This window comes from Anopheles gambiae, chromosome 3 (genome assembly GCF_943734735.2).
Source record: "Anopheles gambiae chromosome 3, idAnoGambNW_F1_1, whole genome shotgun sequence".
In the NCBI taxonomy this organism is placed as follows: domain Eukaryota; kingdom Metazoa; phylum Arthropoda; class Insecta; order Diptera; family Culicidae; genus Anopheles; species Anopheles gambiae.
The window spans coordinates 50,611,105-50,631,544 of NC_064602.1; the positions used below are offsets into that span (position 1 = coordinate 50,611,105).

The 20,440-nt window shown below is 41.7% G+C and overlaps 4 protein-coding genes across 5 annotated transcripts; 1 reads left to right on the forward strand and 3 right to left on the reverse strand.

Moving 5' to 3' along the window:
• Positions 1-707: 707 nt before the first annotated feature.
• On the reverse strand, positions 708-2,153 carry LOC1279674 (aldo-keto reductase family 1 member B7). Its single transcript, XM_319441.4, has 2 exons — positions 1,238-2,153; positions 708-1,159 (listed from the first exon to the last, which is right to left on the reverse strand). The coding sequence occupies exons 1-2, from the start codon at positions 1,979-1,981 to the stop codon at positions 971-973; spliced, it is 933 nt and encodes a 310-aa protein (XP_319441.3). The 5' UTR covers positions 1,982-2,153; the 3' UTR covers positions 708-970.
• A 132-nt stretch (positions 2,154-2,285) lies between these two features.
• On the reverse strand, positions 2,286-6,597 carry LOC1279675 (coatomer subunit alpha). 2 transcript variants are annotated; one of them, XM_061660480.1, is made up of 3 exons: positions 6,475-6,597; positions 6,306-6,406; positions 2,286-6,234 (listed from the first exon to the last, which is right to left on the reverse strand). In XM_061660480.1, the coding sequence occupies exons 2-3, from the start codon at positions 6,383-6,385 to the stop codon at positions 2,619-2,621; spliced, it is 3,696 nt and encodes a 1,231-aa protein (XP_061516464.1). In that variant the 5' UTR covers positions 6,386-6,406; positions 6,475-6,597; the 3' UTR covers positions 2,286-2,618. The 2 variants fall into 2 exon arrangements, with proteins under 2 accessions (XP_061516464.1, XP_319442.1); XM_319442.2 differs by having other exon boundaries at positions 6,306-6,583.
• A 196-nt stretch (positions 6,598-6,793) lies between these two features.
• On the forward strand, positions 6,794-7,891 carry LOC1279676 (large ribosomal subunit protein uL14). Its single transcript, XM_319443.5, has 3 exons — positions 6,794-6,945; positions 7,217-7,428; positions 7,535-7,891. Exons 1-3 carry the CDS (start codon positions 6,933-6,935, stop codon positions 7,730-7,732), a joined length of 423 nt encoding a protein of 140 aa, XP_319443.3. The 5' UTR covers positions 6,794-6,932; the 3' UTR covers positions 7,733-7,891.
• An 899-nt stretch (positions 7,892-8,790) lies between these two features.
• On the reverse strand, positions 8,791-10,161 carry LOC1279677 (proteasome subunit alpha type-1). Its single transcript, XM_319444.4, has 2 exons — positions 10,006-10,161; positions 8,791-9,864 (listed from the first exon to the last, which is right to left on the reverse strand). Exons 1-2 carry the CDS (start codon positions 10,006-10,008, stop codon positions 9,040-9,042), a joined length of 828 nt encoding a protein of 275 aa, XP_319444.4. The 5' UTR covers positions 10,009-10,161; the 3' UTR covers positions 8,791-9,039.
• Between the last annotated feature and the right edge of the window lie 10,279 nt (positions 10,162-20,440).

Sequence of the window (20,440 nt, forward strand, 5' to 3'; positions counted from 1 at the left end):
ATGCTTTTTGTAACTAGTTGGGCCGGTTTTGTCGTGTTGAGCTAGGGTTTTTGAAGGATGGCCGCTAAGAAGCTCGCCTTGCCCTGCGGGCCGTTCAACGCGAACAGCAATATGTAAACAAATCATTCATCTTTATTCCTCAGTTTAAACACGACCAGGCAATAGAACGTATTTCAGCAGTACAGTCTGTTCCCGAGTTACGCGGTTTTTGCGTTCCCGAGGAATCCGCGTACCTCGAATATCAGCATAAGTCCAATTTCGAGGTTTTCTGACGAAATACAATTGATTACTCGATATTTTTTATTCAATTTAGTACTTTTATACACTTTGTACTTTATTTAATACGATTTGTGCGGAAAATTCTGTTATTTTGGGCTTTTAAGTGGATTACTTAAACAGAACAGACTGTACAGGCGGTCCCCGAGATACACGGTTATTGGCCGAAAACGGCCGCAAAATACCGCGTATCTCGAATTTCCGCGTAAGTCGAATCTCGTGATTTCCTGCCAAAATATCACTAATTTTCGTGCAATTTTGCAAGCAGGGAGTGGTTTTAGCCACCAAATTAATTATTTGATATGTTTCTAATGAATTGAACAGTTTTAAACCTTTTTAAATGGTATTTTACATTCGATCAATACGGAAATTATTTGGTATTTCACAATGGATGTGTCAAATCAGTACAATTTGCTCAAAGAACTGTCAAATTTTGAAATCCGCGTATAAGAGGTACCGTGTATCTCGGGGACCGCCTGTATGTGTTTTATTTTTTTTATGGACATTCCGTTAGCAATTTAATTAAGTTTCTTTTGGATGATCTTTACCTTACTGTCTACGATCATTCCCGTTTTATTGCCCTACAACTCTTGGTACGATGAGAAACAGATTAGAAACAATATTTTCCATTCTCACTGCTAAACATCCAAGCGGCCAAACCCGTATTAAAATACAACAACAGCAGTAAGAAAATTTAACAGTCTGTAAAAGGAAAATGCTTAGCTCCTGCTAAAAAATCCATTTTGCATGCACGCTGATCCCCTCCGATGGCATCTAATTCTTCCAGCTGTTGTTTGGTGAGCTTGAAATCAAAAATGTCCAAATTTTCTTGCTGCCGTTTACGATCAGTTGATTTTACGATCGGAACAACACCTTCATCTATCTGGAATGAAAAGCACAGCTTATTAATATCGTTTTAATTTCCTCTCAGTTTGTATTTTAAACAACACAAAATTCGTACCAGATATCTCAAACTAACTTGCGCCGTAGTTTTATCAACGGAAAGAGCAATTTCTTTTAAACGATTATTCTGTAGGAATGGTAATTTCTGCTTTCCTAATGGTGTATAGCCCATCACTAGAATGTTTTGCTGTTGACAAAATTTGCGCATCGGCCTTTGATTGAATCCGATCGAGCATTCAATCTGATTCACCGCTGGAACTATGGATGCGTCTGAGAGTAGAGCATTTATTTGATGCTCGTTGAAATTAGATACACCTATGGAACGGCATAGTCCTTCTTGGTAACATTGCTCCAATCCTATCCACGCTTCTGTAGGAGCAATACTATCGTCGATGGCATTTGGTTTCGTTCCATTTCTCGCACATTTCTTTTCAGACTGCAAGGCAACAGGTGTGTGCATCAGGTAAAGATCTACATAATCCATACCCAAACGATCCAAGGTCATTCGGCAACACTTTTCAACCAGATCCTTGCGATGATACGATCCCGAAAGTTTCGAGATGATAAAAAAATCATCTCGGGTCAGATTGTTACATTCACGTATTTTTTCGCGTATTGCTTCACCAACGATCGCTTCATTTCCATACGCAACCGCCGTATCAAACATACGATATCCCACGTCGATTGCTGTTCTGATCGCTTCCTTGCCATCGGCGCCAAGTATTGAGTATGTACCAAGACCAATCGTGGGTAAAGCTACTGAATGCTGGTCACTTAAGTTGATGCACGTTGTAGGTATCATTCTCTAAACAGGAATCGAAGCGGAATATACTAATTTAATGTTTTATTAAATTGTCACGTGGATCGTTCTTTCCGATTAAACAAAGACGAAAATCAAAACAACGCCAAATAGCCCAAAATGTCGCGACAAGAAATAATCTTCTCTGACGTGTCAAGCCGTATGAAATAGTGACGTCCTTGATGATTCATGGTGGAAACATCAAACATGAAAAGGAAAAATATCAACACCCCACTGTACCTTTAAGCGTATTTTAAACGAAATTAATTCTCATTTTTTCTCTTTTAACTAAAACGTAGTACTACAGTTTATAATTATATTCATATAATTTATTCCCACAAGAGCACATGAACGATCGTTTTCATTTGCGTTTATATTTTGAGTTAATATGATTAAGACTGCTAACCTTTGCAAGAAGAGCTAATTATAATGCTGTTCGGAATGTTTGAGAAATTGTGCCGTTGGATAGACGACGACACTTCTACAAACCATTATTGTAAGTTGCATAAAATGCATTAAAAGTCAGTATTCATCTTTCCTGCTGCCGTGGTACGCGCATATTTACCTCTGACACTGTTCGCACTTCATCTTCTTCTCATATACTACCGGAGGGAAGCATACATTACTATTACCATTCACCTTACTTGAACTGTGATGCACTAATGCGCAAACCAATTACATCTTTGCCCACTTCGGCCACCTTGCAGACGACGCACGTGACACCCTTATACGGGGGCTGGTACGAAGCAGAACATAGAGAACACTTTTCCTCCGGTTTACCGCGATAGATGGGTTTGTAAGTAACGGCACACAATGTGAACGGATTATGCTCATCGTAATGCAAAGTGTGTTCGTCTGATTCATTCATTTCGCATGCTTGCAATATTTTGCGTGCCTGCTGAGCTACCTCAGGACGTGGACCGAGCTCGAGCAAACGACGGGCAAAGGAAGCCGCTGTTTTGTAGTTCTTTAGCTTGAAAAACAGATTTAGTGCTGTTCGCAGGGTAAGTATCTGATGAACGGGTTGCAAGTTCACGTGAGTAAAGTATGCGGCCAGTTCACATATACGCTTTTGCTCGTCGAGTGTGTTCTTCGGTAGCGTTTTCCGCACTGTTTCCATTTGGAGACCCACCACGTATTCTCGGCAAATGGTGAGCAACTGTTGCGCTTCAGCTATTTCCTGTCGCGTTTCCACGACTAGCAGCGGAATGCAGAGGATGATATTTTGCAGTTTATCGATTGCTTCAACGAATTTGCCGGTAGTTGTTAGTTGGTAGCATGTTTGCAAATTTTGCACAAGATCATTCAACTTGTAGGCAAGCGTGGGGTGACCGTTCTTGGGATTCAGTTCCTTCCAATTTCGGTTAGGATGGGCAGACAGCGAACTGACGTGTGGCAAACTGCTGTACGACGTTTTCGAGGCTGCGTATGATTCCATAAAAAGTTCCTTGTACGGGGCAAAGTTAACTACACCGACTTGATCGTTCAGCAAACGGCAAGCAGAATCGTAGGAACCCGCTCGTACATGATCGGCAGCCAGCTGTGAATTGATGGTCCAAAAATGAGACGGGGGATGTCCTTTTGGTGGTGCCGCAAAGAAGTTCTTGGTGCCGGCCGCATTTGAAGCTGAAATTTTCGATATCAATTCTTCGGGCAGCTCCAGATCATCATCGCCCACATCCCAACCGGCTCCCTCGCCTCCTTCGCCAGTCTTAGCTTCGTCGTTTTCCTTCGCATCCTCAAATCGGTCACCATCGTGCAAATCGTCGTCTACTCCCCATCCATCTTCCTCCTCGGCGGCTTCGGCTACCATTTCCGTTGGGGCCAGCGCCTGATGCACGGTAGTGGCACCACGTGACATCATAGTTCCTTCGAAGAATCCCTTTGAAACGGTCAGGAGTGGCCAATTGCTCTCTGCCTGCTGAATCGGCACAGGTGGGCGAAGAAACTTGGCATCCTTACTGACTTCCGGTAAATCTTTCCCTTCCGCAGCAAACTCTTCGGCCATCTGAGCGGCGTCCTCCTCCAGACCATGAGTTTTTGCGGTCAGGTAAGCAAGGGATGTTTGCTTACAATTTTTCAGTATCGATACTCGTTCCGCTACATCTCCCAGCAACAGTGCACCCTGGTACTGGGCGGAAACATCTTTGCGTATTTCGGCAATCTTGTTCATCTTCTTCAGTTTCTCCAGATTTCCCGTAATCAAATACAGGAAGGACAGTTTATCAAAGTTCTTGGTGCGCTGATAGCACATCTCCACCACCTGGTGGTTTCCCTGCATTAAAGCGCTCTGTGCTAAACGCTCCCAGCACTGCTTATCGTCCATGGCTTTGGCTGCCTCCAAAGCTACCTCAATATTGCCACACTCCAGCGCAAGTCCAAAACGCGTTTTTTCATCCTTCACGAAATGCAAGGCCACTTCGGGATAACCTTTCTGTTGCAGGTATGCAATTATGCTCTGTCCCACAAGCCGAGCATTGCGCACCATGTGAAGTACCTCCTCGTACTTCCGGTTTATTAGCGCAAGCTTGAACTTGTACTCCGTTGTATCGATTGTGAGCAGCCGCGTACGGCATTCCCGATCGAGACAGAATACCTGGCTGTTCTTTACGCGCGTTATATAAATCGGAAGATCAAGTGTACGAATGATACCGTGATCACCGTTAATGATCGCATACTTGATGTGGTTCGATGTGGTGTAAATGAACACTCCAGATTCGTCCCAAGCACCGGACTTGATTCTCGCGCTTTCGTGAATGGAGCAGAGCAAATCCAAACGGCGATTGCAGATGTTCAGCGTGTGCTTTGCCAACAGAGCCACATGGCTCATATCGGTTGACCAGACAACATACTTGCACTTGGCAATTTTCACTTGAGCCAGCGACCGAAGCTGTTGTACATCGAACAATGTCACATGTTCGGGTTCACGTAGCAGCAGCATGCCGGTCCCAGCGTAGAATATCTCATCGCACACTGGCGTCTGTATCTTTTTGGTGACCTCGTTCTTGAAATTCTTTATCACCAACTGGTTGGCACGATCAAGAACGGCAAACCGGTTCCGTGCCACCCACACAGCCGTTACACCGGATGAACGTTTGCTGTCCGTTTCCTTGTTCTGCGAATTGCTATCCTTTTGCGGGATGCTGTACAGATCGTATGTGCTATTTTCCAAGTTGGATGTGCGCGTGCAGAGCAATACTGCGTTCAGTGCGGGATTATAGGACATGCTGTAGACGGGTGTTTTTCCTCCACCGCGTATCGTCATCACAACCGAATCGGTGTTCGTGTTAAAATCTAGCTCCCGAAGGAAGCGCTCCTTCACATAGTACAAACAGTTTCCGTACACTGCGTATGCTGGACGTTCGCGCTCAAGTTTAAACACGATAGTGCCGGAGTCGTGGCCTGCCGCAAACAGGTTCAGATTAGGATGTGCTGCCAGGATCCAGAAGCGTTCGTTTTCGCGGCGGAACGTGTGAATACACTGCCGCTTAGTCATATCCCAGACGCGAATGCTGCGATCTTCGCTGTTTGAAATGATTAAATCCGCCCGAGGATGGAACAGTACGCAGGAAACATTGTAGTAGTGTCCACGGCACGTATCTACCTCCCAAGCTTTATATTCGTTCATGCGCCACAACTTTACCTGTCGATCGTCTGCTCCGGACACAATCAGCGGTAGCGAAGGGTGGAAGCTTGCCCAATTTACGCCTCGATCGTGTCCTTCTAGGACATGCTTTACTACGGCGTCCGCTTGGCCGAAAAGGTCCGTTGCACCAGGATTCTTCAAATGGTCGTCCAAACCAGTGGGTCCGGGAGCGACGTTCTTCTTGCGCAGACCAGAAATGTCCCAAATGCGAACAGTTTGATCAAGCGATGCCGAAACAATGATGTCTTCATCACTCGGGTGGAACTGAGCACACATGACATAGTGATTGTGCCCGGTCAATACACAGATGCATGACCGTGACTGCCAGTTCCAGATGCGGATGGTTTGATCATCCGAGGCGCTCAAAATCCACGGATACTCATGGTGAAACACCGTGGTTCGAACGTAATCCAGGTGACCCAGCAGGGTAAAGATACACCGGCGCTGCTTATAGTTCCAGACCTTGATTTTGAAATCATCCCCGCCTGAGACAAACAAGGGCTGCTGATTGTGAAACGCTATGCCACGTACCGGGCCATCATGTTCGTCGAACTTTTCGATCAGAGTACTTATGCGATAGTCCCACAACTGAATAACACCGCTATGCAAGCTGAAATAAATATCCAATTAAATGTGAATACACTTAGTCAGTGCGCTTGATATTTTTTGTTTGTCGCCTACCTAGCCAGAATCCATGGACGTTTCGGGTGAAACGATAGACCCTTCACACGGGCCGATTTTGTTTCAAAATTCGTCAACATACCGAAGATTTACGACGGTGGCTGTAAAACAAAACGCAAAATGGATTTGCACAATTCTACTATGTTCAATTTTATCACTGCACACGTACTGCAAATGTTATGCTTTTACTTCAGCAAATTAAGCCGAGTGCTCATTCTTTTGTTGAAAATTTTTGTAATTTTTTTAATGACACGTCAACTTGTCAACGTTGTCATCGGTCAATGCAATCAATGCCCAAGTAGCAATTGTAATCTGCCATATTCTGATTCGCTCAATCGATTAAAATTGTTCATTTTTTATTCGTTTTATTTTTACTGAACACTTCTAATATGTTTTCATTTATTTTAGCTCGTTTCAGAGCGCTCAACACAATTGGGTGTATTTCTTGAACGGAATAATTTGGGAAAAATGTTTGACTTTATTTCGTACATTGAAAATTTTCTTGCGCAACTGTCATTGACAAACCAACGGAAGTCAACTAGCTGTCAGTCGTGGCTGTCTTGCGTTCTTTTTCCGGCAATCGGATTTGTGTGAAAGACACACTTGATTTTGCTGCGGACTTAAACAATGTCTAAGAGAGGTAAATTGTGGCTTTGTGGCTACTGGCCGTTTACTAGATTGCCCCGATGCCACCACAGTGCCCCGTATCATTGACCCATGTGCCAATCACGGTGATATTTTGGTGAAAACAACTCCACACAGGCGTGTTGGACTGAGCCCCAAACGAAAACGTATTGTGGAGGGATGCGCGGTGGTTGAATGGTTGTGTGCACTGTTGTGGTGATCGGAAGTGTAGCATTCGCAATTTTCGGAGTGCTAATAGTGTATATTGATTACTCTTTCTTCGATAGGACGTGGAGGATCCGCGGGAGGAAAATTCCGCATCTCGCTCGGTCTGCCGGTTGGCGCCGTCATCAACTGTGCTGACAACACGGGGGCCAAGAACCTGTACGTCATTGCTGTCCATGGCATTCGCGGTCGTTTGAACCGTCTGCCTGCGGCTGGAGTCGGTGACATGTTCGTAGCCACGGTAAAGAAGGGTAAACCAGAGCTGCGTAAAAAGGTAAGCTGTCGTTAAGGATGTGCTAATGTTTTTACCCTGTAATCGTCATTGAAGGAGCAGTGAAAGTGTGTACGATATCATATCATACATGTTTTTCCTTTTGTAGGTAATGCCAGCCGTCGTGATTCGGCAGCGTAAACCGTTCCGCAGGCGAGATGGTGTTTTTCTATACTTTGAGGACAATGCAGGTGTGATAGTAAACAACAAGGGTGAAATGAAAGGCTCCGCTATCACCGGTCCCGTTGCGAAGGAATGCGCTGACCTGTGGCCTCGTATCGCGTCCAATGCCGGTTCGATAGCCTAAGCAAAGCGGCACAAAGAATATGCAAATCAACATCAGCATACAGTGGCGAAAAGTTTGTTATGTTTCAACGCGTCGGTGAAACATCTAACGTTGCTCGGTGATTGGAGTATCATCTGTTCAAGCATCGCAAAAGGGAAATATAATACACATTGAAACCCAGCTACAGTTCTACATTGTGTTCGTATGATGAGATAAGTTTTGATGAAGATGAATTTAATGTTGGTCGAAGCGTCGCTTGGTTCTCACATAGCAACAACCTTCATTGACAGCGTGCGCGTCAGACAACCATGATTCTACTCTAATTTAAATTAACATAGAAGAACTGCTCTATTTCATTACAATTGAACATGAGGTACGAAAAAATGAAAAATTGTGCCAATATGAAATCTTGATGACAAAGATAATCATTTAGATAACGCAGATGAAAATCTACATATTTTCCATACTTTTTTTTAACCACAATCTGTGTAAATTGTTCTATAATAACGGAAAATTGTGTCCCTTGCTTTGAAAATGTAAAGAAACAACTATGTTCAACGTATTCTGCACATCGTATCCATATCTTTTGTTGCCTGATGCAATCGGTTAGTTTTCCACGCGGAAAATGAGATTCATTTTAAATGCATTTTTCGATTCTATTCTACGTAACGGTAATGAAATGGCAGCTGCTATAATTGTGTACACCACTGTTCATATCGGGTAGCAATATGAACTGTCAAAAGGCCCATTTCGGCAAAACTCATAATCGAAGCATTGCTACAGTATTCGCCGGTCTTGTAATCCGGCAACAATATCCGGTCAATATAGCTGTACTTGGCTGCTAAATCATCACAACTTATAACGAAAGCAGAAACATCACAAATGGATCGGCAATCGGTTTTGAAGCTGTTGGTTGGAACCATCGTTACTCTACACATTGGATCCTACTTCGTGAAGCCTCTGGTGATGCCTTCCCGGGAAACGGGCCAACTCGATGTAGACGATACTCGTCCAAAATATTAAGCGTTGATACGTTTGCTCCCCTTTTTTGTGTTTTACAACAAATAATAAACAATATCTTATGTTTGCTTGAGTTTTTATTGAATATCCAATTCACAGTAAAGCCCGTTGCCCAAAAGGAACGCTGTTGGATTCCGAAGAAATTGTCGGGGTGGGAGTTTGAAATAAAACCGTATTCCAAACTCCCACCCTTCAGTTTTTGAAATACCCATCAGTTCTATTCCAGGTGAGGGTAAAGTGATTGAGATGCGCCTGAAGCCCAGTAGGTTTCGTTTCGCACAAACCACTTAAGGGCGATTGCGATTCATTTACGTTTCCATCGCCACTACTGGAATTGGATCCGGTACGTTTGGGGGCTGATCGTCACCATCGTCACGGGGTGGCTGACTTCCGCTAGCAGCTTCCGGCGCGGCTCCGCCACGGCGAACAATGTTGCTCAAGTATTTGTCATTTTCCTGCTCCTCTAGAACGTGGAAATTTTCGCCCTTGCCCACGATCGCAATCGAAATGTTCTTGTTGTTCAACTCCACCTCGTTGGGCAGCGTGTCTTGAAGCGCTTGTACGCCATGACGAATCAGCTCGTCCTTGGTGCAATCCGGGAATGTTGCCAGATGCTTCTCGAGATACGTACGGGCGCTTTGGGAGCGCGATCCAATCGACATTGCTTTACAGTCGAAGAAATTAGCACTTGGGCAAGTTTGGTAGATATGCGGTCCCTGGTCGTCGTAGCCGATGACCAGCAGCCCTACGCCATACGGACGACGGTCATAACGTTGGGTGCAGACTTGCATCTTGTTGCCAAGATTGCTAATAAGGCGTCCTACCGGATAGAACGCATCATAAGCGTACTTGTAATTCAGACACTCTTGGCGCAGATAGCGACTAAGGATTCGAGCGTCGGCCGTGATACCGGCGAACGAAAGGCCGAGATGATCATCGATGGAAATGATTTTCTTCTGGTACGACGAAAGCTCGGACGATGCACGTTTTAGTGCAATTAGCACCGCAAAATCCTTATTTTTCAATCCCACCGTCGCTGAGCCAAGCTTTACGGCTTCCATCGCATACTCCACCTGGTGCAAACGGCCCTGTGGACTCCAGACCGTCACATCGCTATCGTATTGGTTGCGGAACTAAAAAAGGACAAATTGTTAGGTTAGTCCAATGGTCTACGCTAAATTCCTCATACAGAGGCATGCAGAGGTATCCCTACAAAGGATACGATATATTTTCGATCATTTAAAACTTATTGAAGGGATTAAATTTCCACTCACCATATTTGCTGCTTTCTTTCTTTGATTACAATGTTAAAATATTATTGCTTTGTCACTGAGCCTGGCTTCACAACAAATGACAACCGCTTTCTCGCATCACTATAGAGCAGAGTGACCAGAAATACCGATTTATCTGTACTCCTACCGATTTTTTAGGCTGGAAATAGACGAATCGAGATCGTCGCGGTACCGCGAAAATCGCGTATGCAAGGTGTGTTTATTAAGGAGGTGAATTGTTAGCGCGTTTTCCGGGCGCCATCATTGAGTATTGTTATGTCAAATCGCATACAATTTCCTATACCCCCCTCCAGCCCTCCCCGATTTTAATACCGAAGCCCCCAGTATTGTTATGTCAAGTCGTGAAATGTCAATTTGCTCTGAAGCACTTCACCTGCTAATATCCATACACCTTGCGCGTATGACTTGAGCTGTCAATTCTGTTATAAAATCTGACAGATAGGCGAGATAATCGCGGTTCGTGTATGGTTCCATCCGAGGTCTGGTGACGATTGAATGTGCCAAGAAGAAATAATGTTTATCAATTTTCGAATCAAATTGGTTATTTCACATAGTTTATGCAAAATAAAATACGTTTTTTCAAACGAATTCACCAGAAAAAGTGAAAACAATCGGTTCGCGCTACCGCGAAAATCTCAGGAATACCGAAGTTGGGTATCTCTGCGAAACAGCAGGCGCGATCGGAGGCGCGGAAGATTTGACAGCCCAACTGTTCTACAACTGTTATAAACAAGGCGCGAATTTCGCGGCACCGCGACGATCTCGGTTCGTCTATTTCCAGCCTTATATGCCTACCGATTCACAGATGACCGCCCTAAAACTACCGATTTTCCATTTATCCTACCGAAAATCACAGATATTTGATTTTTCAGTCGTTTAAGCTTAATCTGTGGCGCTTGGGATGCTATTTCAAGGATTGTTCCCAAGTGCCACAAATCCACTAAACGACCACTAAACGGCTTCTAAACGACTCAAGTTCTCTACCTAAACGGAATATAGAAAGACTTCGTTTAGCAGACGGCAAACGACTCATGCATTCTAAAAATAGCAAAAAAGCTGGTGGCGCTCTCTGTTGGTGGGATACCCCAACCAGTTGAGCTTCACATCGCTTGCAGGAGAGCTTTCTCATTTCCTCTGTACTGTTGTATGGTTTCGCATTGAAGTTATGCATCGCTAGAACTAGAACGGCGATGCGATTGTTTAAATACTAAACTCCAACCGAAACCATCAGCACTGAAGCAAGTGAGATTTGAGTAATGGTCGTTGGTGTTGATACCCACGCATCTGACCACACGACCATTCATATAGATTGTTGCTCAGAAAGTTAGAAGGCTATATAGGTCATGATAAGATGAAACTTGTCGAAACACATTGCAAGAAAAGGATAGCAATATAATGATGAGTTGTAATACGCCATCTATTGATCAAACCAATGAAGCTCTGGAGCTTTCATTTTTTTTGTATGGATATTCAATTTTCCAGTCGTTTAAGCTTAATCTGTGGCGCTTGGGTTAACCACATTTGTTACTTAACGCGCTGATGCACGTTTGTTTGCCTGGCACTTTTTATCCGTTAAAATTTAATGTTCATAATAAGTAGAAAATGTCAGTTGCGTGGATTCCGAAAATTTCTCGTCAAAGAAAGTCATTTAAATTTGAATTTGAATCTCGCTGTCGGCGGTTAAAGCTTACCCGACAGACAAAGAGAATGAAATTTTCAGGCGAGGGGAAGGTAGAAACACACGGTGGGGGTCCGGCCCAAGATCGGATCCGAAGTCCGTTGTTTTGGGCTGATAATTAATGAATGGCGGATGGGGCGCTACCACAGGGAGAATGCGCTATCTTGCTCCTTCTTCTTCTTCTTTTTGGCACAACAATCACTGCCGGTCAAGGCCTGCCTGTACCCACTAGTGAAGTGGGCTTGGTTTTCAGTGACTTATTGGTACCATAGCAGGATATTCATGGGGGGTCGGTCTATTCGGGGCTTGAACCCACGATGGGCATGTTATTAAGTCGTTCGAGTTGACGACTGTACCACCAGACCGGAAACAATAAAAAAATCTAAATCCAGCGAAAATCGAATGACAGCACGTACAATAAAATCGTTTCCAATGGAGCACTGTAGCGGATCTTAGGTCGCGTGGAGGCCCGAGAAATAAAACTTGCCACCGTTGAGAAGAAAATGTGCATCTTAGTCCTTCTTTGGCTTAGAATTCCTAGTACAATTTTTAGATCAACACTTCAGAAAGACCTTCATTTGTGTAACCGCTGAACCAAATTTAATCCATATCCTAGGTAAAGGATGCATATTCTTTTGAAATGGAACTTTCATTTTGCGCATTAGTACCCCCCCCCCCCCCCCCCATCCCGCTTAACACTTCTTTCGCTTTCACTTCTTTCAACTCGAGTTAAGTTTCGAGTTTTAACCTACCGAAAACTACCGATAAAATATTGTTGCGCCTACCGAAAACCGCTAAAATAATCTGGCCACACTGATAGAGAGCCTTCGGTCAATCAAATTGACATGGCAGTTCAATTTTATTTTTATTTAGGACAATGGTCTCCTTACACAAGGTGTATAGACAACACTTGAAATGTTTAAAATTCAAATAAATACGTTACTTTTTTGGTCGTAATATATTGTTATCAAATATAAATTCAGATTCAATTTATTGGCACGAAAATTCCTTGGTTGCTTCTTAATGGCAAAACATGCGAATTGGAAAAAATAAATAAAATGTCTATGTGAATTGCATATGCATGTGGTCCGTTTCTTAAACACAATTAATTCAACGAATATTTGTTCGTATCTGTTGATGTGCATCGCACAAAGGATTTTTCTTTTTAATTTTTAAAATTTTGTTTTTTTTTTCAACGGTTTTTACCTTCATCTAACAAATCGCACCTAAATCAATTTAAATCAAATTGTCTTATCAAAACAAATCAAATCAGACCCTAGAAGGGTAGACGGCGAGGAGTATAGTGTTGAAGACAGGGATGTGGTAGATTAATCATATAAAGAATCGGCTTGTAAGCAGTGCTGTATATTGATACGCAGGCGATTGTTGTGCCAAAGAAGAGTAAGCAGATTAAAAACAAAAATTAAAATATAAACGAAAGCACAAATACATGATAATAAACCACTACAACATTTGCGTAGTTGACACAAAACTAATAATAATTGGTATAGAAGTAAGGGAGGTATAAATAAATAAATGTCCATCATGGGTTCAAGTCTCATATAACCCGTCCTCCCGTAATAAGGACTGACTATCTATCTATCAGGCTGCGTGGAACTCAATAAGTCTCGAAAGCCTGTATAGGGCCGGCTTGACCGCGTACAGGACATTTAGCCAATACGACGAGAAGTAATAAGTAAATTAAGATAAAATCACAATAATCATGACAATTTTTTTATTATATTAAATGTAGTCGATGTCTGCCAATAAGCACTTGCTTGCATATTTCTTTCACCTATAAATAATATTATCGTCATATTTTATAATTTATCGTTCCGGTTAGGTCAAATTTGTAAATAAACCTTAATGAAAAAAAACGAAAAACGAATAAAGAGGAAAATATTAAACAATAGTTTACCGCGGATTTTTTTAAATTACAATTTTATTTGTAATAATTATAATCAAAGTACTTTTTTATAACAAAACAGCAGCATATTAAAAAGAAACAAACAACATTTGAATAGTAATGAAAATTTTTTTAAACAAAAGTTCTAGTTTCCCCAACAGCCTTGCTGAATGCTCTATCCACAAAACAGTCCAGTGGCGAAACGAGCACGTATGCCGTAATCAGTATGTCTGTCGCCAGTATTACTTTATTTTTATTGCAGCTAGTGAAAGTATCATTCGATGCTTTCCGGACGCGACCTCCTGCCTAAATCGTGTAGCGATTACATTCCCAGCTGGCTTCACTCGTGGTATGTTTTTTTGTATCTCAACCTCCACTGGGATTCGCGGTAAACAGGTAGTGCTCCTGCTTAACACCCCAGATTGTGTATCGTATTCGGTATGTTGTGGTTGTGAGTAGATTAGGTTACGTCAGAAGCAGATTACTTTACCCTCGAATTGGGAGTGATTGGCACGAGAGGTGTGTGTGTTAAAAATTGGAAACCACACATAAACTGCACAGAAAAATGTATATTATAGTACAGTATATTTCCTTTTATTTTTTCTTAGGACTAAGATTGGCTTGTTCGCATGTTATGTTGCCTATGATAGTTTTGTTTTGGCAAATTTTTAACTTGATATAATAAAACAGTATCAATTAAAATTTGCTCAAATCAATTACTGCTACTTTTTGATTGTTACACAGGTTTAGTCCGGTATGGTATACATGCATTAGAGGAAGGAATGCGGCAAATGGCTATTGGCGCGGTTTCCTAGTAGTACCGGTACCACGCCAAAACAAGGAATGCATCGATATCGGTTAATATATGTTTTAGTGTTGTTTTGCGTTTGCATTGTTTCTTATACCTATAGCAGCCATGCAACACTACTAAGCCGGTGTCGATGGAATGTTATGCGTGCATAGCGTGCGCTACCAAAAGTACTTCACCCTGGGTTAAGGAGCCCTTTCTCGCTTTCGTTTAGTAAACGATTTTATATTTTTGATGTCCGTCTTTAACTGGACGAACTGGATCACGTAATTGAATATTACTATGAATCCATAGAAATTAAACTAAATATTTGCTACTACTTAGTACGACAGCTCTCTTCTTAAGCTTAAGCGCTAATGATGATTAAGCAAACCGGCTGTCATCGGGTGCACTAAAATGATGGTAGTACAATTGTGCCTAAAACGGTTAACCTATACGGTTGGGCATTCCACAGTAATTGAGCACCTCCGAGACCTGCATTAACGATACGGTTGTTTATTAAAATAAGACGATTCATCTGGTAGCACACTGTGCTGGTGCTGCAGACATTTTGATAGCCACTGGCATACTCGCCCGTGTGACCCGCGGCACGTTACGGTTGGTTGAACTGCGAGTAACAATCTGGAAAACGTAAAAGCGGAGTTTAACGGCTAATTTCTTCTCAAGCCACCCGGCATGCACACTTCTAGCAGATTAAGTGATACAGAAAACGGGTGCTTTCATCGATGGGCCAGACGAGTGGTCTTGGTTTCACACGAACCGCTCGGGTGAGTGGTTGAAAATGGACGAAATCTATTAGATAATCCACGTTTAATTCGCTGCTGCAGCAAATACAGGCAAGACAAGCGCACTCAATGCGACCGTCCAGTTTCCCATTGATGACTTATATGGGCTTCGTAATCAGGTCATTCTTGATTGAAGTTAATGTACCACGAAGCGCATCAGCTAATAGCGCCGAAACATTACCTCCAATTATAGCAAGGGAAAATAGGTCAAACGTCTGCAGTTTAATGAGAAAGATAAGGCAAACAGTAGTAGAAAAAAACGGCAATACAAATCCGTACCATTCATTTTTAACCTTAAAAAAGTTGGTATTTTAGATGCCACGAGCATAACATCATAAAACTAAAATAACATAGATCATCCAATCAAATGCACAAATACCATGGGCACCAATTGATTCATGACGATAAGTAGGATTGCGATGCATTTCAATGGACTATGCAGATAATTGTACTTGACATTGATCTCAACGGTGCACTCGACCTGTGTGCAAAAGACCTGCTTATCACCATCCGAGTAAAAATTACTATGTCTGCAAGGTTAAATGTCGTAGTTGGACCGGCGTCCACACTTTTGCGGTGGGAGCAACATCCTTGCATGATGTATACCCACATTTATTTGTTTCATTGATGCACAATTATTAACACTTTTGTATGTAACTGTCATTCCAATATGTACTACGAACAAATGACAAACAGTTTAATTACTTGATGGGAACAATGGAGCTTAATACCTTAGGAATTAAGTTTATATAAGGGGAATTGTTTGAACTCCTAATTTCGTAATTTGAACCCAAATCACTACACATACGACTCCTTGCCTTGGCGATTGAGTAATCTCTAAACGGTCTAAAGCACTACACTCACATGTGCTCCCTCTTCTACGCACCTAAAACACACACACAAGCACGCAAGCACGCGTGCGCCATACGCCCAACCACATATCACTTTCATTCCCCGCGTTTCATCTCATCAAATTGGCAATGGTTTCTAGTGTGAGGCCGTCGCCGCCAACACCAGGTGTGGTGATGGTGGCGGCGCCTTACGTTCCGTTCCTTCGATTGTCCGTGGTCAGTGTTGGGTAAGATGATCATGGGTAAGAGAGGGAAATCGGTCATGATATGAAAAGCGCTGGAAAGCGCAGACTGGGGACGGTTCCATGGAAGGTTCCGGTAGTGAATTATGCTGTCTTCATGCTCCGACTGATCTGTGTGCTACATTACTTCTGGGTTGTGTGGTGCGCCGGTGTAGTGTTTGGATCGATTGTAACATAGACACACTTTTTCGGTTCAGCACCGTGGCCGAGTGCCGCCTGTTACGAGGCAAGGGGCACCAAATGCAATGTAGAGCCTCGTACATTTGCTAGTTGATGAATTGCCATGCATGCGCTGAAAGCCATAGAAGGGGTGTGTGTGTTTGTATGTGCATGATATGGTAATTTTATCGCTTCCCTTAAGCTGCCGCTGCCGTCGGAAGACATTATCACATGAGGACAAACCTTTTTTTCTTTCGTTTTTTTTTTTTTTGTCACAGCTGCGTGCCGCCTAAACGCCAATGTTATTATAGCCCCATACACTGGGGCTACACAGAATTAATCGTATTTCAACTATTCGTGCTGCTGTTGCGGCTGCTGAAATATCACGATGTGTGACACGGATTTAGAGCAACCGTTGTTTATGCTTTTTTGAATTCAAATTACATCAAGAGCAACGGCACCTAAAACATGAACATTTTAGGGTTAAAGAGCATCATTTGTATTCCTAACGAGCAGAGCGAGGTGCTCCCGCAAACACTAGTGTCTTCTATTTATGTGCTATATTTAGCGTTCAAGCGAGTAGCTAACTATCGTAGATCTTCCAATCTTTTATATAGTACAATTAATGAACTATTAGGCATGATGATGTCGCCCAACATGCAGTTTATGTTCTTGAGCTGCTAGAAACGGTGCAAAAATATTAAACTTTTATTGTTTCTATTTTTAAAACGGTACCAGCCATTCGATTACTATTGTGCGTATAATTCAGCACGTTTAAATACGTATCATATTCAATTTACATACCTTGACATGAGCTTCAGATAAGTGCTTGAAATTTTAGGTCGTAGCAATTAGCCTCCCTAAGATCGCAAGATAAAACCTCATCTCATTTCAATCATCAACTAATAAGAACGCAATCATTTATATCGCAATCTAATCTTATTAACAACAGAAAAAGCAAAATATATTCATATTTTAATACTAACGTAAGGGAACCAATCCATTGACTTTCAATTACTAATAGCTTCTCATCATTAGTATTTTAATTTGACACTGGCAAAATAAGTTATAAGCCGATTCTTCCCCTCTTTTTTGAGTTGCTGCTTCGGCTAACGTTAACGATACATCACGTATCGAAAAAGGCCTTTATAAACTAGTATCTTGCCACGTACATCGATGTGCACGACCTTGCCACTGTGCAGTGGGGCCAGATTGGACATGGTGTGTTTGACTAAAAGCTTTCGGAATTATTCACAGTGTTACTTGTTAGTAAGATATTCTATGCATAAAACATCTAAACCAAAATTTTGCCAAAAGGAGCACATACCCGATAGGATCGCATCGCAAAATCGCTACGATATATCACTTTGAACTCCAATGGGAGTAATCAGCTAATGAAGAGAACAAAAATTTGCTAAATGTATTTTATAGGAGTGTTAAATGATTCAATAGAGGGTGATCCCATGGTGCAGTTGTCAACTAACCACGACTTAATAACATGTCCGTCATGGGTTCAAGGCTCATAAGGACCGTTCCCCCGTAGCAAAGACTTGACTTGATCTATCCGACTGCGTGGTCTCAAAATAAGTCTTGAAAGTCTTTATAAGCCATGCCATGGTTGCGTAGATCGCTTCGCCAGTAAGAAGAAGATGATACTCTCCTTCCTTTTCATAAGGGAGGTGATTCGTCTGGCTCATCCGCGAAATTCTATCTATGAAAAACTGTACAGTATATTGCACCTGTTTTTCGCAGTGATATTATAGCCTTTGCAGTGAATTACAGGATTATGTGGTGTTGTTTCAATTCGTCTATCATTGCCAAAAATTGGCTGCAGAAGCAGAAGAAAATAGTAGTAAAACAAGAAAAAGTCACAATATATAACACAATCAACCAACAATTCATTTACAGCCTCATTTGCGTCGTAATCTTTATGCAGCGTACATCGTTCAAGCATTCAGCCTTTTTGTGTGCATACAAATAGGTCACTAGTCTTTTATTTTTGCGCTACACCCTGAAAATGTAAACAAACAGCCTTTTTTCCTGCTGGAGAAGTCCCATCAAAGTTCATTGCAGCTATTATGCAACCGATCGCTGTGGTGAAGCTTACACGGGAAGATTACTTGATCAATACGCGGGCTCGAATGGATTCGGCGTGCATAGGAAGCACTAGTAACCCCGATGCTAGTGTTTTGCTAAGCAATAGATACACAAAGTGAATGTAAGCGTCGAGTGCGTATTGTAGCTGTGAATATTCGAAAGACTGGCGACTTCTGCTTCGATCGTTTGCTACGGCTGTAGTCCTACGCAATCACACGACATATCCCAAAGCGCGAAAGGACTGTTACTTCAACGCTGTTGGTCCGATGCAAGAGAATCGTTAGCTATTCGTAAGCTGATGGATTTTTATACCCTTTTGCGCTTACCGTCATCGCCGCAGGTCTGACGACTAAGCGATGGTCAATGAACCGGTAATATAATTGAAGATTTTGTTTTTACGCTCATCTTCTCGCCGCTTTTAAGACGTACAGTACGCAAAAAAATGTTAAACATTTGTAAAGTTTAGCAAACATAAAATGATCATTAATTTTATAATAGTGTTTTTTATTGTTGAGTAAGTTATGCGAAATTCGTTGATACAAAAATTGAAAATACAAAAGAACCTGAAAACTACATGTACATTTTCACAGCCTATTTCCAAGCGGCTTGTTGTTCTATGAGCTTTCAACATGTGTGAGTTTTATTTTACAATGCATGAAAGTTACCAAAAACGTGATTTCATTAGTATATCGAAAGCACGATATGAAAGATGAATTACTTCATAAACTGCGTATGTATACATATGCACATGAAATTGGAAAACTGTTTTCCACTCAAGTTCGGTTTCGCTATCTTTCTGCCGCCTTTCGGTACTCGTTTAAAACCCTTACCCGATAGGAAAGTGAAACGAGGCGCGTCTTGGTGCGCTGATTGCATAAGGTGAAAAATTTGCTTAATTTTTCTGCTGTCCAGTTGCAATTTGTGTGAGGACAGCAGCGGCTTAGCTAATGTTCAACGCGGGAACATCTTTGGCCGTATGCTAGGCACATAAAACCGTGTACTGACGATGTATCGTAACAGCAGGTTCTTTTTTATCACATGTCCCGTTTTAATGCATTCGCCTGCTAACACTCGTTACCTGCGTTAATCGATGAAGAAATCTGGAATTACCCGATTTAATATCTGACTGAAAAGTCAACTTTTTAATTTTTAATTTGGTAAGGGATGGCCAAGCCGTATTGCTTTAATAACGAAACAAAAAAATTACATAACTTTATAGCATACTTATTCACTATCATACATCAACTTCAACAATACAACAAGAATGCCGAGAAACAACTATCGCTTACAATTGATTGGATATGTACATTAACAACAGATAGACTTTACATGTTGGTACCACTTGATATATAATCTTTCGGAGCATCGACTTTGTATAAGCAATGTATGATTATCATACATTGTCTATAATACTTGAGTCAAATTTAACAAACCGTAACCTTGATGCTGTAACAAAAGTAAAACAATTGATGCTGCACCTACAATTAAATGAACCAATGTGTCACCTTTGAGTCATATTCAATTTTCATGATCAAAAAGGACTACTAGTCTTGCTTTGCTACATATCAATAGGGCAATTAGAGTTCTGTAAAAGTCATAATAATAAGAATGAAGAGGAACTAATGGTAAATGTCCTAATTTATAAAATGTGCGAGTTATTTGCGGTCAGCGCCAACTGGTAGACAATATGCGCAGTGCATAAAATTATTTATTATCCTATTCTAATATAATATTTTAAGTATTTTATGCGTCATTACCAAATCTTTTTCCTATTTTTTGTAATAGAAACGCTAAAACGTCTTTTTTCAATTGAGTGAATCATTTTGTCAATTGATGAGGGCATTGATAACAAGATTTTCGCAAAAAAACGCTATTGGAACAAATTAAACAT